Raw genomic sequence first — 21,706 nt, forward strand, 5'->3', positions numbered from 1 at the left:
TCACACGACTAATACTCGGCCTCGCCCCGACAAGAATGCCAAACATTCAGCAAGCACAGAAATGACTGGGGTTTTCATGCCTCAGACATATGGCAAATGAAATGATTGTCAGTGACGAAAATAGCTTGAAAAATAAATCCTCGTCATCGTCGTTGCAGTCGTTCTCCTGTTCCTGGGATTCATTCATTGTCCTTGACCCGTACTGACCCTTTGTGGAAGGTGTGGAGGGTGAGTCGACAAGCAGTTATAAGTAGATGTCTGTCACGAATGGTAGTATTCAGGGTGCGATCATGGTACAGGCTTCTTAACAGATTTGGTTGCAGGATGTATGGGATGTTTTTATTTCGTTGTATAGAGAACTTGGGAAAAATCTCGGACAATGAATGAGCTCAAAAGTCGCCCAGCAAGGCAGCAAGACTCCACGAGCTTCAGCTTGACTCCATCAAACAACGGGGTGCGTTGGAGATTGTTGTACTTTGAGCAGATGCAAGTTGTATGACCGGTGACACGTGCTATCTCTAAAGAAGAAACTGGCAACAGAATGGTTTGTTAGTTCTTAACAAACAGTAGCAAATGTGCAGAAGCTTGATGTTTCAGAACACACAGATCAAAACTTCTCATTTAAAAATACCACAGCAGTCGAAGCTGTTTTCGATTTTATTTTATTGGGTTTTTTTTTACATGTGAAGAAAATGTATATATACAGAGATAATGAGAATATAAGGTTCGAAGAGATGTGAGGTCACTACTGCCGGCAGACGACCAAAAAGATTCTTGAAGCTTCAGGACAGAGGACAGCATAAGAGAAAGTATACCACGAGATAAGATACTATAAGACAGGACACTCTTCCAATGAAATAAGACATCACAGTAATAATGGTTGTCATAAGAGGTACGACTGTATGCGTCAGAAAAGATACAGAGCTACAAAGGTATCTCAAGATTTGTTTAAAAAAGTCCTTGCAATGCATTGCAAACATTTGCCACTGTCTGGACCAGATAATCACTCCACAAACTAACGTTTCCCATCCCAACCCCCGACGAAAGAAACAATCGTGGCAGCTCGATTTCAGCCTTTCTCCTCTCGTTTGCAAGGGCACTGGAAAGGTCATCTAAGCGGACCTCTCGAGGAGTCGTGAGAAAACACACTATCGGTCTTGATAAAGAAACATTCTCACTCATCAACAACTACAGAGGTTTCTCTCCAGAACACTGAAGTTTCGTTCGCTTAATTCATGTTAAAACTCACGAACTCAATGATTTTTCACGGTACTGAGCTGGCGATCTTCAGTTTTTTCCTCATTACAGAACTGGATGGAGTAAACAAGGATTGGCTAGGCAAGGATAACTGTCAGCTGAGAAATCTTGCAGGTTTTTTTTTTCTTTTTTTTCTTTTTTTTTTTTGAATGTCAGACTATGCTTAATTTTTTCTGAAACGATTTTACTTTGTTTGTTGAAAGAGATAGTCAGCCAATACAAAAAGTATTAAACATCTGGGAATTCACAACCATCGGCCCCTGCTACTAAACACCGGAAGTTTTTAGACTGCATTTTAACATGCGCTCTACTTGATGGTCTCAGTGTGAGTTGTGGCAAAGGGGAGAGAGTGGTTCAGGCGAAAATGTCAAACCGATTATTCATCCAGTGACTGGTCTAATGGAAAGTCACAATAAAAGCTAGTAATGCTGTCAGAGCTGTAGGGACTGCCGGTGTGTGGAGTGCTGTGGAAGGTTCGCAAATACCCGACAGCGTGGAGCGCCTCGCGAACGCCCCTCTGCTCTAGCACGCACCCAACACGCGCGCACACAGGCTCTTGAACATCTATGGAAACGGCAAGCAGATGTGCCCAATTTTGTTCGCAATGCCAATGATATGCTTTTAAATGTTGCGCTATACATCTGAGGACAATCTGCTATTCATAAGATAGCATTTCCGAAAATTAAAAAAATATTATTTGTACATAAAATGTCAAAACTCAGCTACATAGGAACAAACTCTAAAAATGTTTGCTGAAACTGTAGAATTTAAAGGTAACAATGGCAACTAGATGATGGAATGTTTATGAGGAAAAGCTTAACAATTCAGAAAAATATGGTACTATGCCAACTATGCTCTCTCTACCCTTCGTCCCCCTCTTTCTCGCTCACACACATAAACACATGCACGAAGGAGCAGGCACGCACACACGCACACAGATTCAAAAGCACACACCGCACGTTGTATTTTTTTCTGTCAAGCAAAGAAACAGATTTGAACGACTGTCTGTTTGCAAAGCATCTTTAGAAGAAGGACTGTCTCGCTTCATGTATTTACGTTGATGTAACACGCCTGCAGCTGTCCGTCAACTTAGAAAACTGTACTTAAAACATAAAAAATTGTGTAAATTACTTACAATATTAATAAGGTGCATAAGAGTTGTATCTGCAGCCTGTGAGACTGTCAGACACCGCTTGACGGGACGAAAATCTGACGACACCCTGGCGGACACAGAATGACACGGTTCCATGCTACCGCATGCGTTCGAAAGTTGGTAATGACGGCGAGGGGCTAACCGTCAAACCCTTAGCGGGCCGGGCCGGGCCCTGCAGCACGCGCCACCACGGCATGGCGGGCCTTCTGCCTGCTGCACGCCCAGCTGCGCCAACACACCATCACGTCTAACGCGCGCGGCGGTGGCGGTTGCTACTGCTGCTGCTACAGCATCCGACCTTTGTATGTTTTTTTCCTTATCCTCTTCTTTTTGCCGTTTCGTTTTTTGTCCTTGTGCAGATGCCAGCGAGGGCTGCGTTCGGTCAAGGGGTCTGTTAACCTAAGATGCTGATGCGTTAGGAGATGTTTTGGGCAAGACAGTGAGAACAAGTGAGCTGATATGGTGAACAGGAATGGAAAAACAATATTTGCTGTACTGATCTCTTGTAATTATATTTATATCTTTATCCACAGAAAGAGACATTCCGACCGATAGAGAGGGAGAAAGGGAGAACGCACAATGTCAGGAATCTGACAACGATGATAGACGCGATGATTATGGCGACCTCGGGAACAAGAAGTGATGATATATTCAGTGGTGGAATGAGAATTGTCTACAATTCTTCAAATTCGGAAATTTGCAACCAAGTGGAAGTAGCATGTTTGAAAAACGGTGGGGCAGCCCCCAGTGGTCAACGACTGATAGTGCTGGTGATAATTGTGATCCGCCAATCGCCACCTACGAGAGTTTAGAGGCAACAGGTCCTCTCTGCTTATCATATCAGGAGGGAAAAATCAGTAAAAGTTATTTTGAAAAACCTGTTTTTCTCGGAACGTAGCCCACCAAAACTGTTCCAACAATTGTAGAAGGATAGTAGAGAATAAGCCCAGAAATCAGGAGGTTGCCAAAGATGTGTTGGCAGACGTTGGGCAACTGCCCAACTGGGAACAGACATACAGGAGGACACAAAATGCACAACTCAAGGCTCAGAGACAAACGCGTTACAAATCTCTAACGAAACATACACATCGCCAACGAAAAGGCAACCATGCATCTCTTAAAATAATGAACTTCCAGTGTGCAGACAGTGTATTTATTGTCATCCGACCGCAGTCTGCGCATCCTCTGGGCATCTTCGCACGCAGGGTACGGCGACCCCACTGACAGCCAGGAGACTGGAGTCTGAGGCACAGCTTCGTGCACAGCTGCCAAGTATGTTGGCAGCATCTCTGCTGCAAGTGTCGCTGCTGGCATCAGCGGTAGGTACAGCGCTGGTCGCCGGTTGCACCACCACTTGCAGGTGCTTCATCACGCGCATGTGTATGCGAGATGCGCATGAGCACACACACATTCTCAAGCACATATAGCGCCCCCCCCTCTCTCTCTCACAGACACACACATACGCACGCACGCCAGGAGACGATATACCTAAGTGTTGGTACGACCAATTTCCTCGATTTCGCAGGTAATTGATCTCTCCAGCTGACGATGCACATGCCGGTCGTTCCGTTTTTCCCTTTAAAACCTTCCCCCCTATTCCCACCCTTTCACCTTCACATTCACGCAGTTCAAGCCCACACTCGAGTACCTACGCTCCACACATGTCAGGAGGTGCACAATTGTGATTATGCAATCTGCACGAGACAACGAATACGGACGAACTTCATGCAAAAACTTTGCAAAACATAAATAATCATGTCCGACATTTGACAGGGTTAGGAATGGCCTTTTCGTATCACAGAATTCTCAAACTCTGGATTTACGAAGAGCGAATTAAAAAATACTAAAGCATATCGCTGTATACCATCTTCTGCCAAAACTTGTAACGCGGATGACATAACAGCCTTACACTGGACCCGAGATTCGAGTTGTTGAAATGAGCTGTTCACGGCTCCAGACCTGTCTGACACGACGGTAAAACTTGTCTAACCCACCCTCTCCCCCAAAAAAACACTTACACGTTCGTGATGGATTCTTGCCAACTCTCGAAATCTTAAACTGTCGTTTCTCAGTTTGCAGATTACGCTGATCATTCACAAACAAAAATGTAAAATAGTGACCTCCGATAACAATGTGCAACACAACCACACCTCCAGGCAAGAAATATGTGAAGTTCATCGTCTACTTCCTGGATAAATATGGTTTTGACTATATATATATAATTAAAACAAAAGCAGCAAAAAATATAGCTTTGATATTCTTTTTTCTCTACCTTCCGCCTTCCCTTATTTTTAAAAAATAGTCGCATGACAGTTCGGTAATGCGAAGTAGATGTAATGACCTTGAAAATGATAAGTTTTGGCATTCCAAGATGAATGTTGTCTTGCATCATGCAGATGAAAAAAGACCCTTTACTATTCGACACAAAGACGAAAGCCATAGAGACTGCGCAACGACAAAGGTAGATAAATCTTTTGACTTTCTCAACTTCATTAGAAGGACTTTCTAAACATTGTCGAATATGTTTCCAATCTTTGAAAAATTTTGTCGTGAAAGCCATTTTAAAAAAATCCAAACGTGGTCACCTAGATGACTATTTGTGTGCGGTTAAGAGGTCCATGAGAATCGATTTCGCGAAGTTCTCCAGTAACTCTCCTCCCTCCTCCGGGTGGCGTGCAAGTGCGACACCCAACATTGCTGTCACGGCGGCATCTGGCAATTCCTGTCTGGGAGCCAAACGACTAGCACATATTTGGCACTGGCATCCTACATCACACTTGTTTGAAGTTTGTCCGAAAGCCTGAAATATGAGCGAGTGATCAGTCAATTAACCCTCACAAGAAGAGTCCTGTGCTGAAGTAACAATCACTGTTTGTGTCTATCATCAGCTGTTGATGATGATCAACCGACTGATGCAGCTGCTGCATGCTGTTTTCATCTAAGCCAATATTTACATCTGTTGTCGCGAGACCACCTATAGGCCGTTGCCCAAATGTCCTCTTGTCTTACATACGCGGCTCTGCTCCACCTCTTACAGTCGCCACATTTACTCCTTCTGACATTTAACAACAAACAAACAAACAAACAAACAACAAACAACAAACAAACAAACAAACAAACAAACAAAAAAAACAAAAAAAAACAAACAAAACAGAAAAACACAAGAACTGCGACTAACACATTTATCGAAGTTGTAACCATCTTACCTCGTCATTTAAAAGAAGCATTCCAAAGAGGCCGAGGTAGGATCCCAGAACTACAGTGTGTGTACATATATGGTAGAAAAAGTTGCGACTGTTCGTTTGGCTGGAAGAGCGTAACGAACTAAGTCAGACTCCTCCTCAGTTGTTAGGGACTGCTAGAGGAGACATGAATGAAACATCTGGGTGCGCTAAAGGGATAGATGACAGATAAGTAAGTATAACCGTTTTCCTTGCATCAGCCTGCGTGGAGCCGTATGACTCATTCTCACCATATTGCCAGCGTGGAACTTTCCTGTCGGCTCCAGATTTTAAGTGAACGTTTTAAGTGGGGCTGCTTCCGCTAACGAGAAAAATAAGATACTGCAAGGTAAAGCTAGAGACCCAGGAACGAGTGAAGAGCTCAGTGTAATAGGGATGTCAGAAGATGGTCAGTTAATATCAACTCGTTGAGGAGAAAACTCACGAAAACAGCTGAAATGCCTTATTACCATGCCACTACACATCTTAAACGTATTATTGATATATATATATAATGCTTAATAAGACGTACCCCGGTCCCTCGCATACTATGGTCCGGAAAAGCGTTTTTCTCTTTTTCTTTTGGTAAATATTTATATTTGTATTGTTTTCTTGCTACATTTTGTGTATATATGTCCTTCTGTATATTTAAAAACTAACTGTATTTCATTTAATGGTGTCTGTTTCAGGCACGTTGCATTTTTACCAAACATTATTTGCTTCTGTCTGTCCCCCTGACGGATACTGTCATGTAAGCGAAGTTAAAATTCACCCCTCAGCTGACGTACATCAAGCTGGCCATTGCATCGCGTCTTCACGAACTTTTATTACTGTACTGTTGCTATACGATTTACTACTAGAACGAGGCAGGTATGAACAAAGCTTCCGGTTCAGTCACTTTCATTGTTTAGGCTCGTCGAGACTAACAGCGGAGAACTTCGCAAGAAAATAATCGTTGGTCTCGGCAGACAGACTGCAGTCCACCTTCACACGGCCGTGGTGTCTGCGTCTCTCGCTGCATGGCCAGCCCATGCGCACTGAATAACTAAAGTATGGCTCGAGCGAAAGTTCAGCTCACGGATGATGGGGGAGGGGGATTGGTGTTTTACGCCGAGCCAGCAACTAAGTCAGCCAGCCCTGTAAACAGATGCCACATGCAGAGAAAGAACAGCGTGCCCGAGACGAGAGCTGAACACAGGACAACCAACCCTCACTGTATGGGTGACAGGCGCCAACCGTTGTGTCACCAGACCGCCCCGGGAGACTTTATTAGAAAGGAAGACAAGGCAGTAGCGAAGTTAAACGGCGATGCCACACTGTCATGGTCTTCAAACTATAAGCATATTTCGCCTAGTCTTTGTCGCTGGAGATTAACCCAACTATACCCATTAAAAACCTATGTCCTCAAGTGCACTTTTCACCAACTATTAGAACCGGAAATGTTGCTATCATCTCTCTCTCGCTCGCGCATCCCCTCTTTTAAATGCGCGTGCTGACATAAAGAGTTTTGAGTCGTGAGGATGCTACAGTAAGTGAAATATTTCTCTGCAAAAAACTGTTTCCTAATTAAAAGAGCCGTGCACCACCCCTCTCTCCTCATCTTCCCGGGGAAAAAGGTCAGAGAAATGATGGTAAAGCCTGCAGCATACCTGTGAGACTGTCACAACAACGTGGCCTTCCCCTGCGCTTCCCCCCAGGAGGCGCGCGCAGGGTCCGGTGTGTGAGTGGCGCTCACAGCGAGCTTCGCTAAACAGCTGCGCATCAGTTGGGGCGGGGGAGCAATAAGGGAATGGATGGAGGGGGTGGGGTTGGAGGAGAAGAACGATTTCCCACGGTGAGGGCAGGCTGCCGGCGCCGCGCTCAACACCTTGTTTTCCGGTCATTTTTGTACCGGTCTCGAGAGTACTGTACGCGAAATCCATTTGTGCACGGCCCACGGAAGGGTTAAGCTGGTGCAAACATCCAGTTCCACAGAGTAGGGGAAGTGGATAAACATGCACGAATAGTAACATGTTCCATGTATGACATCGTGCGTATATGGGTGTGATGAGGGGGGTAGGGATGGAGCGTTCCTTCTGTTTTTTGTGAGAAATGCACCATCTTGTCCAGAATCTGTCCTATTACTGAATTTGTGACCATATATTTCTATACGGCCGTCATATTCAAAGTTTGCCAAATACAGTGACAACTAACAAGGCACTTTAACATGACACAATGAGTTACATATGTGACTGCATGACAAAATTTATGTTACATTCTCATAGTAAACACCTTTTTGATGTATGAATGTGCGAATGTGGAAATATGGTAATGTCTCTGGTTAAGGTGGCTACTCACTGAGATTGTAATACTTTCATAAACTGCAATATACTGAAAAGCTACCCAGACTAAATCAGATCTGCTCAGGTGGATTATGGTTTCCTAAGAAATAGCTGCTTCACTAAGATTATTTAAATGCATTGACTGCTACCTCATTTTAAATGATTGGTTATGCTGTACATTGTACTTTAATAAACTAATGAAAAGGCCCCCCTCAGAGCAGCATGATGTTCTTAGGTAAGTAGGTGGGCATGCATATATAGCATAGATATAAGTGAAGGGAACATTGGGTTAGGATGAAGTTTAAATGACTAGTTCAAAGCACAACATGAGTGTGAAATGAAGATTGTTAGATGATGCTTCCTACGTGAATGAAAATGTTCAGTCTTTATTTATATGTTGTGGGATTGGATGGTTTCACAGTTTTTCCTGGCTCACCCCTTGCAGTAGATACACAAACACTAATAAATACAAATGCGCACATGCACAACATACTTTTACTTTTAGCACATTCAAATAAAAACATAATTTGTTTTACACCAACTACACCCTCCAACATCAAGAAAAATGGAAAAAGGAAGGGAAAAAAAAAGAATTTGGACAGAAAATTCCAAGTATGATCAAATTATAGTGCAGTAATTGTGTCATTCCTTACCAGCTGCCTTATTTCCAACTGTGATTCTCGCCTCACACGTGCTATCTCCCCTTGAAAAGTCTCCTCCTGTTTACGGAGCTCATCACAGTGAACACGCTCTGCTGAATGCGAGGCTTCCAGAAGCTCCTCAAGCTGCCTCTTGGCACTGCGGAGATCACTCAGCTCATCGATGAGGCGCACCTTGTGCCCGTCAAATGTGGTGCGAAGAGAGGCTCGTCGGTTTTCACTGATCAGCCTTCGAATAACACAATCTTTGCTGTCCAGGTCTATCCGCAGCTTACATATCTCTGCATCTTTGTGTCTAGCTTGCTTCTGAAGTTCCCCCTCATACTTATGCACCAAGTACTCTCTCTGCGTGGACAGTTCACGGGTTTTCTCTCGGTCACTTCTAAGGCGCAGCTCTGTCATAGCTGCTGCTGCCTTCTGCTGTTCCTGCTGTCTTATGGCCCTAGCATCCAAGACCTGAGAAACCCTTTGTTTGATCAGTGTATGAGCTATGTTATACAAGAGGCAACAGCTGAGATAAATGACATGGCTGACAAAGCAGTTCATGTTTGGCATCTATTGATATGCAGGTGGTACCTAAATATCTGACTTTTAGCACAGAACACAGATAAATCAGTTTATAATTGTCCAGACATATGTTTTATGGCATCAACAAATAAGAGGCCAACCCTTTCAAGTGCATTTTACAGGTCTATGTCTAACTGAAAAATCCAATGACTAGGAAAGGCCCCAAATTCCTTTGATGTTAGTTATGATGTTATGCAAAGTTTTATTTTTAGAATTTATCTATCTGATCATCATTGCACCAGATTGCATTTTGTTTGCACAACCCAGATTCTATCAGCTCTAACACTGAAACATTTGATAGCAAGATATTTCACATCATACTCTAAATGATGTCTTACCATCATGTTTTGAACTTCATTAATTTAAGATTAAAATCTAATGGAGCAGGGTGTAAAATGTAAGGTTACTGGTACATTTTTGTTTCTTAAAGCAACACATAATTACATTCTATTTTGACCACACAAATGTGGTGTGTCCAGACTTAAAGACCTTATTATTAAGTATTATCTCATTTAGTTTTCATAACTAAAGCAAAAAAAGTCCTACATACCTTTTGCCAGCAAACATGCTTGACACTGCCTCGCTGCAATTCCAGCTGAGCTTTCAGTCTCACTAAATGCTCTCGAAGCTCTGTGTTTAGTAATTTCACACTTTCTGCTGAACTTTCACTCAGATGGTGATGAAGATCAGACAAACCTTCATAGGAAGCCATGCTGTATATATAAAATAAAAACAACAAAAAAACAAACAGCTAGTACAAAAATCACAAAGTTTAGCACTTTTTTAAAGTGTGCAAAACTGAAGTGAGAAAACTGTACTAAGGGTGAGGGTTAGGACTGAGTGTGAACTTTATAATGATGTAAGAAATAAATTAAAAAAACTGAAACGGATCTCAAACACAAAGCATTTACTACTAAGTAAATAAAAACATTTTCTGACTTCCACATTTAAAATATTTGTTTATACCTGAGATAAATATCTGTATCAATATACAGGTTCTATCAGTGCACACCATATATCATAATGTTGCTGGCAGGAACGGCCGGTCACTAGAAACTTAACAGATGATGGCAGCTGCAGTTTTAAATTAAAAAAGTGTAACGCGAAGTTTAAATAAAATATCACTGACCTCTCTGCAATATTTCTGTTTGTCTCCATGTTCGTTTCGTTGCCGAACAGCGCTACTCACAAAGCCGGGGTGTGCTCGCACTCAGCCAGTCGTCCGTGACCTCCTTCTGCTGGCGTGTCTGGCATTGCCCTAGAGATCTCCATGCAGACACTTTGAACGCTGCTCAAAGTCAAGAAACACATGTCGAGAAAATTTCACGCCATTTGCCTGCCTCGGTAGCTTTGAAGACTTGTGTTTCTGCATCTACCAATCATTCTACCCTCCAATGTCTGCACCAAAGCGTCCGCCTCATCTCACACCGCCGAAACGCGTGCCGTGCAGTTTGGTCCCATTCAAAGCTGGCGGGGGTGGCCAGCCACGCAGTCTTGAAAAGCTTCCCGCCAGACTTGTGACCTATGGCTATTGTTTTCTGCCAGGACGCTCGGCAGCGCTTCCAAAAGGCCGTAGAAATAGTAAGGCTTCCCAAAACACTAGCCGGCCTGCTGCTGAAGCATAAATCCACACATCAGACTCTGGCATTGAGCTAGGGCGTGTTGCACCGATGATATGATCTGTGATGTCGGTTTATTATCTGTCTCAGCGCCGTGCAGGCAGAACCCGTCCCGACAGCGGGTAAAGCCACCACACATCCTACCCTCCACACGTCCATCCCATCACAACTACTGTATGGCTGTCATGTTGGGGCCTGTGCCCTTTCCAGCCATGCAGCTGCCCCTCGGGCTTTTCATCAGGCGCCAGCTCAGCTCCAGTCACGATGACGGAGGGAGGTGGAGGTGGATGGGATGGAGTGCAACAACCTGTGAAGCTAGGTTCACTGTTTGAAGCGGAGTTTTCGGTTGCTATTTGATGGAAGTTTTAGTTATCAGTCTCCCGATCTGCAAGCATCAGGTTCTCTCTCTGTGTGTGTGAGACAGAGAAGGTAAATAAGTGGCTTGGTCCGCGATTTTTTTTTTCGTATTAATATCCTCAGGGACTCTAATAATTGAGATTCTCATAAACCAAAGATTCCGTTGTTTGCATGGCAGCCAAACAGAAAGCAGTTTTCACTCAAGCCAGCATCTCACACAAGCTTCAAACAAACATCCCCTCCGTCCCCAAAACAAGCACGCTATTCCAGACAATGAAATGGATTCGCTTGCCTGATGCATAAATATTATGCACGTGTGCAAGGAAACAAAAACAAACCAAAAGTAAACACAGAAAACAAACCCAGAACCATTGTGCATAATGCACTCATATCTCACAACAGACGACTTCTTTAGAAGAATATAACTTTGTCGCAAATATATTCACATCCCCAAGATTAGTGAATACTGAATGTGTGCATGAATGTATATGTGTCAAGGTTTGGGAGGAGCCATTTAATAATAATAATGGGTATTTGTAACGCACAGCACCACGACCATCAGAGATCGCACTAGCTGCTCAGAATTTCTGTTTTACATTAATTTGTTTCAAAAAACGATCATTAGTCTTCACCTACTGTTTTATAAAAAGAGAATATTTTTTCTTTTTTCAGCTCAGCATACTGTAAATGAAAACTGTATTTTAAAATCACACAGCCTGGACGATTAGTGACATTTTACTTGTTTTATGCGCTCTCGTTTTATGGTCAAAGGGAAAGTACTAGTTTGAAACGAACAAATGTAGAGTTTCTTCCCTTGAAACGCTCCATACGTATATATTTTGTGATGTCATTTTTTTATGACATTATCACACTTGTGTGACAGGAAGTTGTAATGGGTCCTCATCACCAGTTCTGCTGCAGCCGCAGTTTGCAAGAGAAATATTCTTTAGTACAGTTTCACCGCAAAATGAAAATGTGAGAAATGCGCCGCCGACGCTAACAGCTACGTTGATCAGTTTATCAGGCTGCGACGTGTCGAAGACGAAAAGCAGAGTCGCTTTTTTTTTTTTTTTTAAAATTGAGAAAGTAGTCTTCTCATGAATGACACGACGACAGAGTCCACGAGCTGCTTGTTTATTAGAAGATCTCCCTTATGACGATTACATGTGTGTGCTGGCACCAGGTAGGTGGACAAGCGGTGGATGGACAGATCTTTCTTTTTCTTACTTACTCACAGGCTCATGACTGTTCACCAGACAGCACTAGTTTTCACTCGTCAACAGTCAACAGTCAGCATGGGCTGTGCAGCCTCCCACAAGGAGAATTGGGAGTCAAAAAGGCGACGAAAGGCTTCCAAAGAACTAATGAAGAAACTAAATAGAAGCCGGCTTGTATACGTGACTAAGGCACTGGAGGGCAAGAGCGAGCTGGGAATAGAGGCCGGCCAAGACAACAAGTTTCTAAAGGCACCGTCAGTCATCGAAGGAGTGAATCACATGGCCGTTCTTCCGGAGGAAAAATCTTTGAGTGGAGATCGTAGTGAACTGGACGAACTGGATTCATATCACATGGCGGTGGCCAGCCGCATGTCTCTCATCACCTTAGGTGATACGAGGGCAAAGGTTGTAGACCCCGCTGAGTATATCTACGATTTCGAGAATCTTGTCTTTGAAGGCGGAGGAATGAAAGGCATCGGCTACTGTGGGGCTATCCGGGTGAGTATTCTTAAAGATTATGGAATCATTGCAGGAATATTTTAAGTAGCTCTTAACCTATAAAACATGCCCTTTGACCCCTAACATTAGTTCTTCTGGATTTGACCTCTTTAGTGACAAGATAAGTATGACCTGAACTTTAAAAAAGTTCACCCGTTCCTTTTTAAAACATTTATGAGGATCCGTTTGTTTTCTGACTGTTTTTAAAATTATTTACCTAATTTTATAGCTTGCTTGCCCAAATAATAATTTACATGCAGGATCATGTGATGCTCGGGACATGATACTAATGTTGTGGTAGAGCGCAATAAATACATCATCATCATCATCATCATGCTTTATGTGAGTTATTCTCTGTTTTATATCTTAGTATTTTGCGTAGCATCCCATATCCCAATCACCTTCACTTTTGAAAGAAAGTTTCACACTAAGAGAACCACTTCTGGAGAACAAAGCAGATCACAAATTCCAGCCCATGTCCATGTAGCCATAGCTGTATAAGTTAGTATGACATGAAATGATAATATGCTTACTGTCTACTCTTGAGAACATTGGTTCCACGGCAGACAACAGACTACATCTGCCAAAAGTTCGCAATAAGAGATTTGGAGAGCGATCCTTTTCTCATGCTGTGCTCGAGCTATAGACCTTACTGCCATTCTCAGTTCAAACATTCAACCTGTTCCAAGTTTTAAAAGGGAAATAAAAGAAACGTATTGCAGACACTCCATTGCAGTCCTGTGTTGTCTATGGTTAGGATATATACACTTCGTGTGTATGTGTTCGTCCTTATATTTTACTTTATTTTAGACCCTTCCTCTATCATTGTATTTGACGTGGCCTCATGCCAGTATTCAAGAATCCTTCTTATTCTTCTTATTATTAGTAATAGTATATTAAGTCATTCTTGCCAAGAACTCGCTTTGTGAGAGTCGGTTGACTCCATCTGCTGTGTTGAATGTGTGCAAACGTACTAAAAGTTACTCATCCCATCAACACGTCCAACTATCATCCATATCCATCTCCTCATTTACCCCTTCATCCAGACGCACATCAACAGACCGTTCATTAATTTGTCAGTTTCTAGTAAACAGCATAGTTACAAGCAGCGCGGGATTTATGTCCTAAAAGACCACTTGTATCCTGTCAGTACTTGGAGGAGCTTGAGATCATGCATCAGATTAAGAACTTCGCCGGCACAAGCGTGGGCGCCCTGGTGGCTGTGTTACTAGCCATGGGCTGCAGCTCCAAAGACATGGAGTGCTATTTGAAAGAAGATATCAAGGCCACTTTCTACGGTGAGCATCTTTCGATCTTTGGATAGGAGCTTCTGCTTTGTCACACATCTGCACACTTCATCCTATCAGAGTGCATTTGAAAAAAAAAGAGAAATGAATAGACTAAGCTTGTTACTCGAAATCGAGTGAACAGCCTCTTCCCTTTTCCTCTTGGACAAAAAGCCATACACACATAATTATGGACCGTAAAATATCGTTAACTATCCATAGATGTGCCTTATTCACATAAGAATTCCAGGTTAACGGTATAGGCTTATACACAAACATTGCTGACGACAGAGTTTCAACATCGCTTATGTTCATCACAATATGTTTCCATCGTTGCATCTCCCGAACGGAAGAGGTTTTTCAGATTTCAAACTATTGTACTATTGTGATATTTGAAAATATCGTGTACTTTATCAGCCACTTACTGTAATGTTCTTGCCTTTCGCGGCAAAAGTAATATCAATAAAAGATCGCTAAGTGAGAGGAAAGAAAGAAAAACAATAACTACGAAGTAAAGGAAAAAAAAAAGCAGGGACTAAACAGCAGATTTGACTGCGCGAAAATAATCATTGGCCATTTAAAGAGTAAGCTTTTTCCGTCCTCTGACAACGATGGGACGATGTTTAATCTGAAGACGATGTTATCAAATACTGTAGATGCTCATGATCTGTCAAGATGCCAGCTGCGGTGTTCTCAGCATCATCCCTAATCTGCTGTGTCTTCACGGGTGGCATACGGGTACAGGAATCTACGAGTGGCTTGGTCGGAAACTGGACGAGAAGATGGGTTCACCGGACGCAACTTTTATGGAGGTAAAATGGAGGGGTCAAAGATACAAGACATGTTCTGACACCTATTGCTTTGCCGTAATTTGCAAAGAGGAGAAAGGCGACCACATTAACCTCAGTTATAAAAATGTGTTCTCGTTAATACCAGGTCACTGAGCATGGGTTGTAGAATCTCATCATGCAGTCAAGACGATGACAATGCGCCAGCAAGCAGAAAAAACAAATAAGGACAGATCAGTCTTACCAACACATAGCTTAGTCATTCAAAACCCGCTTTCTTACCAGAGTGTAACCGGCCACAATGCCAGTGATACAAGCAAAACTTTCTCGAAGTCGCTGCTTTCTTCAAAGTTTAAACCATCTTAGGACTGCCCAGTCTTTGCAGCACAAAGCGAAGTCAGTCACTGAGCAGCTGAGTGTCAAAACAAAAGAACAGGTATCGTGCAAAGTAGACCATGATCACCATCTTGATTGTTGCAGATGTATCACTATCTGCACAAAGGCGTGTGTATAGTGGTGACAAATCTGACCCACATGACTACTGAGTACTGCCACGCCAAGACAACTCCCGACATGCCCATCCGGCTAGCAGTGCGCATGTCCATGGCCATTCCGGGTACGCGGCTGTCCACATAACTGGAGCAAGCTTTTAATTAACAAAGCTCGATTGTTTTATTTAATTAAAAGAGTCTCACTAACGCACACGAGTAAGCGCGCGTACACACACAGTCTTTTTTTAGTAAGCCATATGCAAATGTAATTTGAATACTGTAGACCATTGGTGGTAGGTTAAGGTAAAGGGTACTAGACGGTCAACGTTTCAAAAATATATTTGGTTACAATGATACAGGAGAAATCAGTATATAGCTTCCCGAGATGGTCATCTCTTATGACGTCAGGTCATTGCGCGTCGTCTTTTTATTCGTATGACGCACTCTATGTACTCTATCTGTGAATCTTTTTCCATCTTTCGTGCCATCGGTGCAGCACATTCTTGGTTCTCACTATGGAAACCACACGTCACACGTGACTTCGTTCCGTGTAATTTCTGTTATTAAACACAACATTCTACTAAAAACCTTCAACGTTTTCACATGAAAAATAGACGAGATAAATAATAAATAGACGAGATTCAAATTTATCCTACTCTTTACGCGATTTTAAGCAGTTTTATTTTGCCTTTAGAATCCCTTTAAATGTCATACGTGGACCAGTGGTTGTAGGCACTGCAAATAGTTCGTGGAGTCAACTCTTTTCTTCCCTCACCTTTCATATTTTCACTTAATCTTCCTTCAGAACTCGCAAAGAATGTTTTCAAACTAAGTTTTGAAATATTGTGCCTCCATGTAATAATGTATTTTGTGACAGTCTAATTAAAAGCAGAACACTGTCCCCTAAACAACAATGCTGAAAATTACTTCTATTGCCTGTTTTTTTTTTCTCTCCTATTGCTTAATGCTTATTCTAAGAAAAATCTAATAAACTTGAAATCCCTGATTTTGTCATTTAAAAGTTTCTTGCAGCTTGAAAATGTATTCGCCTCATATAATTTGTCCGTCGGAATCATTTAATTATTTGAAACTATTGTTGACATTTAAACTATATCATATGCTTTTATGTTAAAGGTTTATTCCAGCCAGTCAAGTACACAATTCAAGGGAGAACCAATGTCTATGTCGATGGTGGTCTTCTCTGTAACTACCCAATCCACTCTTATGACGGTAGGTCGCTCAGTCGCAGACCATAGCTATAGCTATAACTAACTTGTTAGCCAAAGTTTCGGCTATAAGCACTAGAAAGCGCGCCTGCAGGAAAAGACTAAGAAAATCTTTGCAACAAAGAAAGGGTATTTTAAGCATCTCTATTACTTAGTTTATTAAAAGATAAGAGTCATGTACATATCTAAAATTAAATGATCGTTTGGTACATGTCGAGGACGATCTACTTGGCTGCTAAAAGATAAGCTTATATTTCTGTCTATGATGCACAAACTTGGCAGTTGTGAATCAGCAAACTTTTCACAATTTTCTCGACTTCCGTTTGCGCCAATCAGGATGGTACCTGTCAATGAAGCCGGAGGATTCATTTTTGCATCGACTTCAACCTCTCCGAGATCTTCCCATACATCTTGAACGGAACAATCGGTTCAACCCTCCAAACGACAGAACAATAGGCTTTCTTCTGGTAACGACACTAACACCATAATAGCGAAGTCCCTGGGACTATTCTACAAAAAGGGCAATGTCATTCTAGTTAAGACCCTCACCCTCCAAACCTAAGGATGTTGAAAGAACTTTCTACAACGCTGATCTTCTTTTGGTAAAGATGTACACGCATACGTCTATGTCTATCTAATAAAAACGCTAACCATTTTTTAAGGATGTTGATAAAGATCCGTTTTTTGTTAAAAATGGATATCGGAAAGAATTTGCATGCGAGTTTATTTTGAGTTTTCAAATTGCAACGGCGTTGTCCGTTGTGAATGTAGTTTGTTAGAATAGTTAGACGTCCAACATTACCGTCGGGAGAAATTCCAGCTTGATGCTTCTTGATTTTCTCAATGATTAAAAATACCTTTGACCGTTGACTCTAACCGTGAAGAAGCACAAGTTGCAGTAGTCGACTCTTCTGTTGGCAGTTCTCAGAGAGCGAGGAGGACGTCCTGCGGTACCGACTGCAGCTACGCGACGGAAAGATTGAGCCAATGCATCCGAGAACGCAGACGAGTCTTTACAAGTGTGTTGATCTTAAAGCATTGGCTGGTAAAATAATTCCATCTTGCTGTGCGAAAGAATAAACACTGATGACAAAGTAGTTTTTAATTGTGAGAAGTGTATGTTCAACGAACCCGTTTGCCATTTAGCTGTAAAGATTTTCATGTAGTTTCGTTTTGTTATGCTTTGAATGATGTTTGCATTGTTTATGCATAATGCTTCCATTGGTTGATGTATAAACAATGTGCAGTGTGTAATTTGATTGTTATACACGGGTGTGTGCGTGCATATGTGTGTGTGTGAGAGAGAGAGAGAGAGAGCAAGTGAAAGAACGACGAGAGTAAGAAATTCCACGGTTTTAAATGATTGTTAAAGAGAGAGTCACCTTTAATACGTTTTAGTGTTCCATTTATTTTAATTTTTCAGGAAGCACAGAAAAGCTGCATTGCTTAAGGAGAGGGCGAACCGCGAATATGCCAAGACACTGAAAGCTGTTGATGCATTTCTGAAGGCACGGTATTGTTTGCACTAGAGTTTACACACCAGCATACACCTGTCATCGCACCACAGACAAGGAAGAGACTTATACAACTTCTACATCAATCAGAATCTTTTACAAGCTTAAATATCATTTTACGTATGTAAAAACAAAAGTACAGCTGTGTCATGGGCGATTCACCTGTCCCTTGGGACGCAGTTACTCATTTACTTATTTAGCAATGACCGAGCTAAGGGTTTCCACAGAGCTTTGAATTGTTTGACAACACAGGTGCTGAGCAAACATCACGTGCCTGTGGACATGAGCGTGCGGCGGTCATCACTGGAAAAAGCCTTAAAGGTGATTTTGACGACGACGACGAAGTCGCTGTCTTCTTCTCTACCCATCAGCTCCACTCAGCCGCATACAAGAAAACAAAGCAAAGAAGAAGTCCGTTGAAAGGAAGACTCGCAAAACACCGTCACTTTGTATGATGGCATGATGACAGCCATATAGACTTTCAAGCATTCAGGCAAAGACATTTGCATGCACGTGAAGTATGCAGGCATACAGACCCACAGAACCACATACTCACCATAATTCAGTAACGTAGACCTGCAAACATTCAAGTACAGTCCTGTAATCATTCATGCGTAAAGATCCAGAGGCATTCAAAACAACAACAACAACAACAACAACAACACAACAACAACAACAACAACAACAACAACCACCACCACCACCACCACCAACACCACCATGCACCATTTCTCAAGTAGATGAGATGTAATAATCTGACAATAAGTAATGAGACAAATATCCGTTTTAACCAGCGTTGTCCCAGATTTAAAGCATATGTTTTCGCGCACGCATGTGTGTATGTGTGTATGTGTGTGTGTGTTTCTATACGCTCAGGATGAACTTGATCCAAAATATTCGGAGCGACTATTCGGCAAAGATTTTAATCCCCGAGATGTCGTTGATATTCTGGACAGAGACCATTCTGGCTACGTGAGTACATAGTTGCTTATGTATTGAACAGACTCCAGTTTTGCAATGGAAAGAAGCTGAAGCAAGCATGCTCACACATTTCTTCTCCTTGTCTTTTTCTCCCCTCTGTGCCTCTCTAGGTGAGCTACGATGAACTCGTTCGTTTTATAGAGGAGCAAGGTATTTGCATGCAGCGGCAATGGTGTGATTGCGACACGGAGACATAAAAAATGTTTCTTCATACATATGGAAGCTGCAAGGCACCATGCTCCTCAACGTCATGAAGCTGTATGTGCAGGTACGTGCTAGTGCATTGTATTACGCAATTACGTGGTTTATACGTCCCCACTACGTAGTCTTCTGTTGTCTTCTTTCCTCGTTGACAGAGACAGACATGCCTGGGATTCGCAAGCGAGATAGACAAAGCAGACAGCCAAGTGTTTAGAGCAGCGGCGTTTGATTTTTTGAGGCGATAACACTAGCCGGATCGAAACCCCGATGAGGCAGTTTATTTTCCTTCAGTGGACCCAGCTATCGAATCCTGATCCTTTAGAGGTTTGGGTAAGAAAAATGCGAGATAGCTGAGATGGGCGAGAAATAAACAAAACGTCCCACGATCAGAGTGGTATCCAAACCTTACTATCCAACTATCTTTGTTTCATTTGTACCCTTTTGAGTTTTGTAGAATAAATAAAAAAGTTTTTCTCCTTTTCTGCGCTGCTCATTTGCTGAGATTAGGAAGATGATAAAGTGACTTACGATGTGTGGGTTTTTTTCCACATGACCAGGAAAAGGACTTAGAAAGAACTGTAGGAATTAACACGGGCCACGTCAACACGGAGGACTTATTCTTGGAAGCGCCCGATCAAGAATTTGTCATAGAGGTCAGTGCCAGAGTGCCAGTGTCACTGCCACATGATACAATGCAGAACAGCAGCCTGCTTACACAAGGGTATAGCAGTTCAAGCCACATCTTTACAGTAGTTCACCAGGCTACATCATCTAGCAACATCACATTCCCCAAACTCTTATTCAAACTATCTTACACGCCTACTCGTTTTCTGTCTTTTTCTTTTTTTCATGCTGACATATCTTGGTCTTTGGTGCATTAAATGAAATCCCGTTTCAGAGAGGCTACAACGCAATGAAGGCATTTCTGAAGTTCTTTGTGGCCAACTTTCCTGAGAAGGTTGAAAAGAAGTCTGACTTGACTGAATCCGGTAAGGAGAAGGACTGGGAGCAGGACACTGAACAGAATCTTCGCGCACAGTCGTCCACTGCATCCCATCACGTGTCAAAGAAAGGTACCCGCAGCTCTCACCTCTTTGTCTTAACCAGAGTACAACAATATTATCAAATCGGTGGCTTACGGGATCAGATTTCCCAAATCTGAGAGAAAAATCTGGTTCTCTCCGAGATATAAAAGCCTTTGAACATTGAATCATCTATTATACAGATGATACAGATTACTATAAATATACTTTTCTGAGAGCATGCTAATTATTACGAGATAAATTATTACTAAACAACAAGTTATAGAGACAAGAAAGATCAAAATGGCGTTCCGTTATATGACATATTATTAATTAAATAAAAACCGCGGTAACTTATTTAAAGAAATATTAAAAAAACCATATCCAGTGCAAACGCCAAAGTACTCAAAATTAGGATTGGTAGATGTAACTAACCAACATGCAGTTTCAAACTTTCACCAGTGGCTGTACTCGGCTCTTGTCTTTTTCTTCAGGAAAGTTCAGACAGAAATGGTTTCAAATATATCAAAAGGCTGTGCAACAAGCGAGAGCAGCAAAAGTTAACCCCGAGCATCCTTCATCACAACAGTCATGAAAACAAATAACCTGGCCTGGATGTTATGACACAAGACGACAACAACAAAAATCAGGGCAAAATTATTATTGTTGAGAATACTGTAGATGCAATTAACGTTTATTTGTATCTATTTGTTATTTTGGCTTTATATATGAGAGTATTTTGATCATTCGTTTGGTATTAGCGCAGGGATGGGCAAAAAATGTGCAGAATGGAGGCGCAGAGTTAGGGCTGTGGTCGCCACCCGCAGGCTAAAGATGGAGCTCTCGTGTTTAGTCCACTCTCCGGGTGTTTCTACAACTGGCAAAGTCTGCAATGACCACGAGGACGCACGGTCAGGTCAAATGAATGAACACATGTATGCCTGGCACACGTACACACGACTGATTTGTTTATCCCAATGAACTTAATTCTGACATTAGAGACCAAAATTATTTTATTAGCCATAAAGGTTTAAAAATACCCGTTCTCTACACTTTACAAGGCAGCCCATCATCATTATTTATTCTAAGAAGCTTCCTTCTGTAGATTACGCATGTAGTCAATGAATTAAATAATTTTGGGTGTATGTGTGTGTCATGGCGAAGATTCTGAATTATCTTTATGTTCAACTCATCAATTAAAAAAAATCAGGCTGCACACCCACCCGAGAGATTATTGCAAAATCACTCTATTTTCTTAGCTCACATGGAGTACTTAACATTAGCAGATACATATACGATAAAACTGTATTAGCTGCAATCCAAATTCT

General features: G+C 42.0%; 2 protein-coding genes across 5 annotated transcripts in view; one reads left to right on the forward strand and one right to left on the reverse strand.

Annotated features, from left to right (window-relative positions):
* LOC112564397 (janus kinase and microtubule-interacting protein 3-like) overlaps positions 1-10,833 on the reverse strand; it is a 38,433-nt gene extending 27,600 nt beyond the window's left edge. The window contains exons 1-3 of one of the 4 annotated variants that reach the window (XM_025239174.1): positions 10,308-10,833; positions 9,729-9,891; positions 8,606-9,067 (exon numbers count right to left, since the gene is read on the reverse strand). In XM_025239174.1, coding sequence (XP_025094959.1) covers positions 8,606-9,067; positions 9,729-9,891; positions 10,308-10,336 — 654 coding nt within the window. In that variant the 5' untranslated portion in view covers positions 10,337-10,833. Of the gene's footprint in view, positions 1-2,392; positions 2,610-8,605; positions 9,068-9,728; positions 9,892-10,307 lie in introns of those variants that run through there. The other 3 variants (XM_025239175.1, XM_025239176.1, XM_025239177.1) reach the window with 3 other exon arrangements.
* Positions 10,834-12,040: 1,207 nt separating this feature from the next.
* LOC112564041 lies at positions 12,041-21,081 on the forward strand. The gene is made up of 15 exons (XM_025238607.1): positions 12,041-12,869; positions 14,020-14,167; positions 14,831-14,967; positions 15,424-15,559; positions 16,569-16,664; positions 16,997-17,127; positions 17,582-17,679; positions 18,084-18,168; positions 18,427-18,495; positions 19,051-19,146; positions 19,266-19,311; positions 19,347-19,423; positions 19,914-20,009; positions 20,255-20,429; positions 20,873-21,081. The coding sequence occupies exons 1-15, from the start codon at positions 12,357-12,359 to the stop codon at positions 20,971-20,973; spliced, it is 2,004 nt and encodes a 667-aa protein (XP_025094392.1). The 5' UTR covers positions 12,041-12,356; the 3' UTR covers positions 20,974-21,081.
* Positions 21,082-21,706: the final 625 nt, after the last annotated feature.

This window comes from Pomacea canaliculata, linkage group LG5 (assembly GCF_003073045.1).
Source record: "Pomacea canaliculata isolate SZHN2017 linkage group LG5, ASM307304v1, whole genome shotgun sequence".
In the NCBI taxonomy this organism is placed as follows: Eukaryota; Metazoa; Mollusca; class Gastropoda; order Architaenioglossa; family Ampullariidae; genus Pomacea; species Pomacea canaliculata.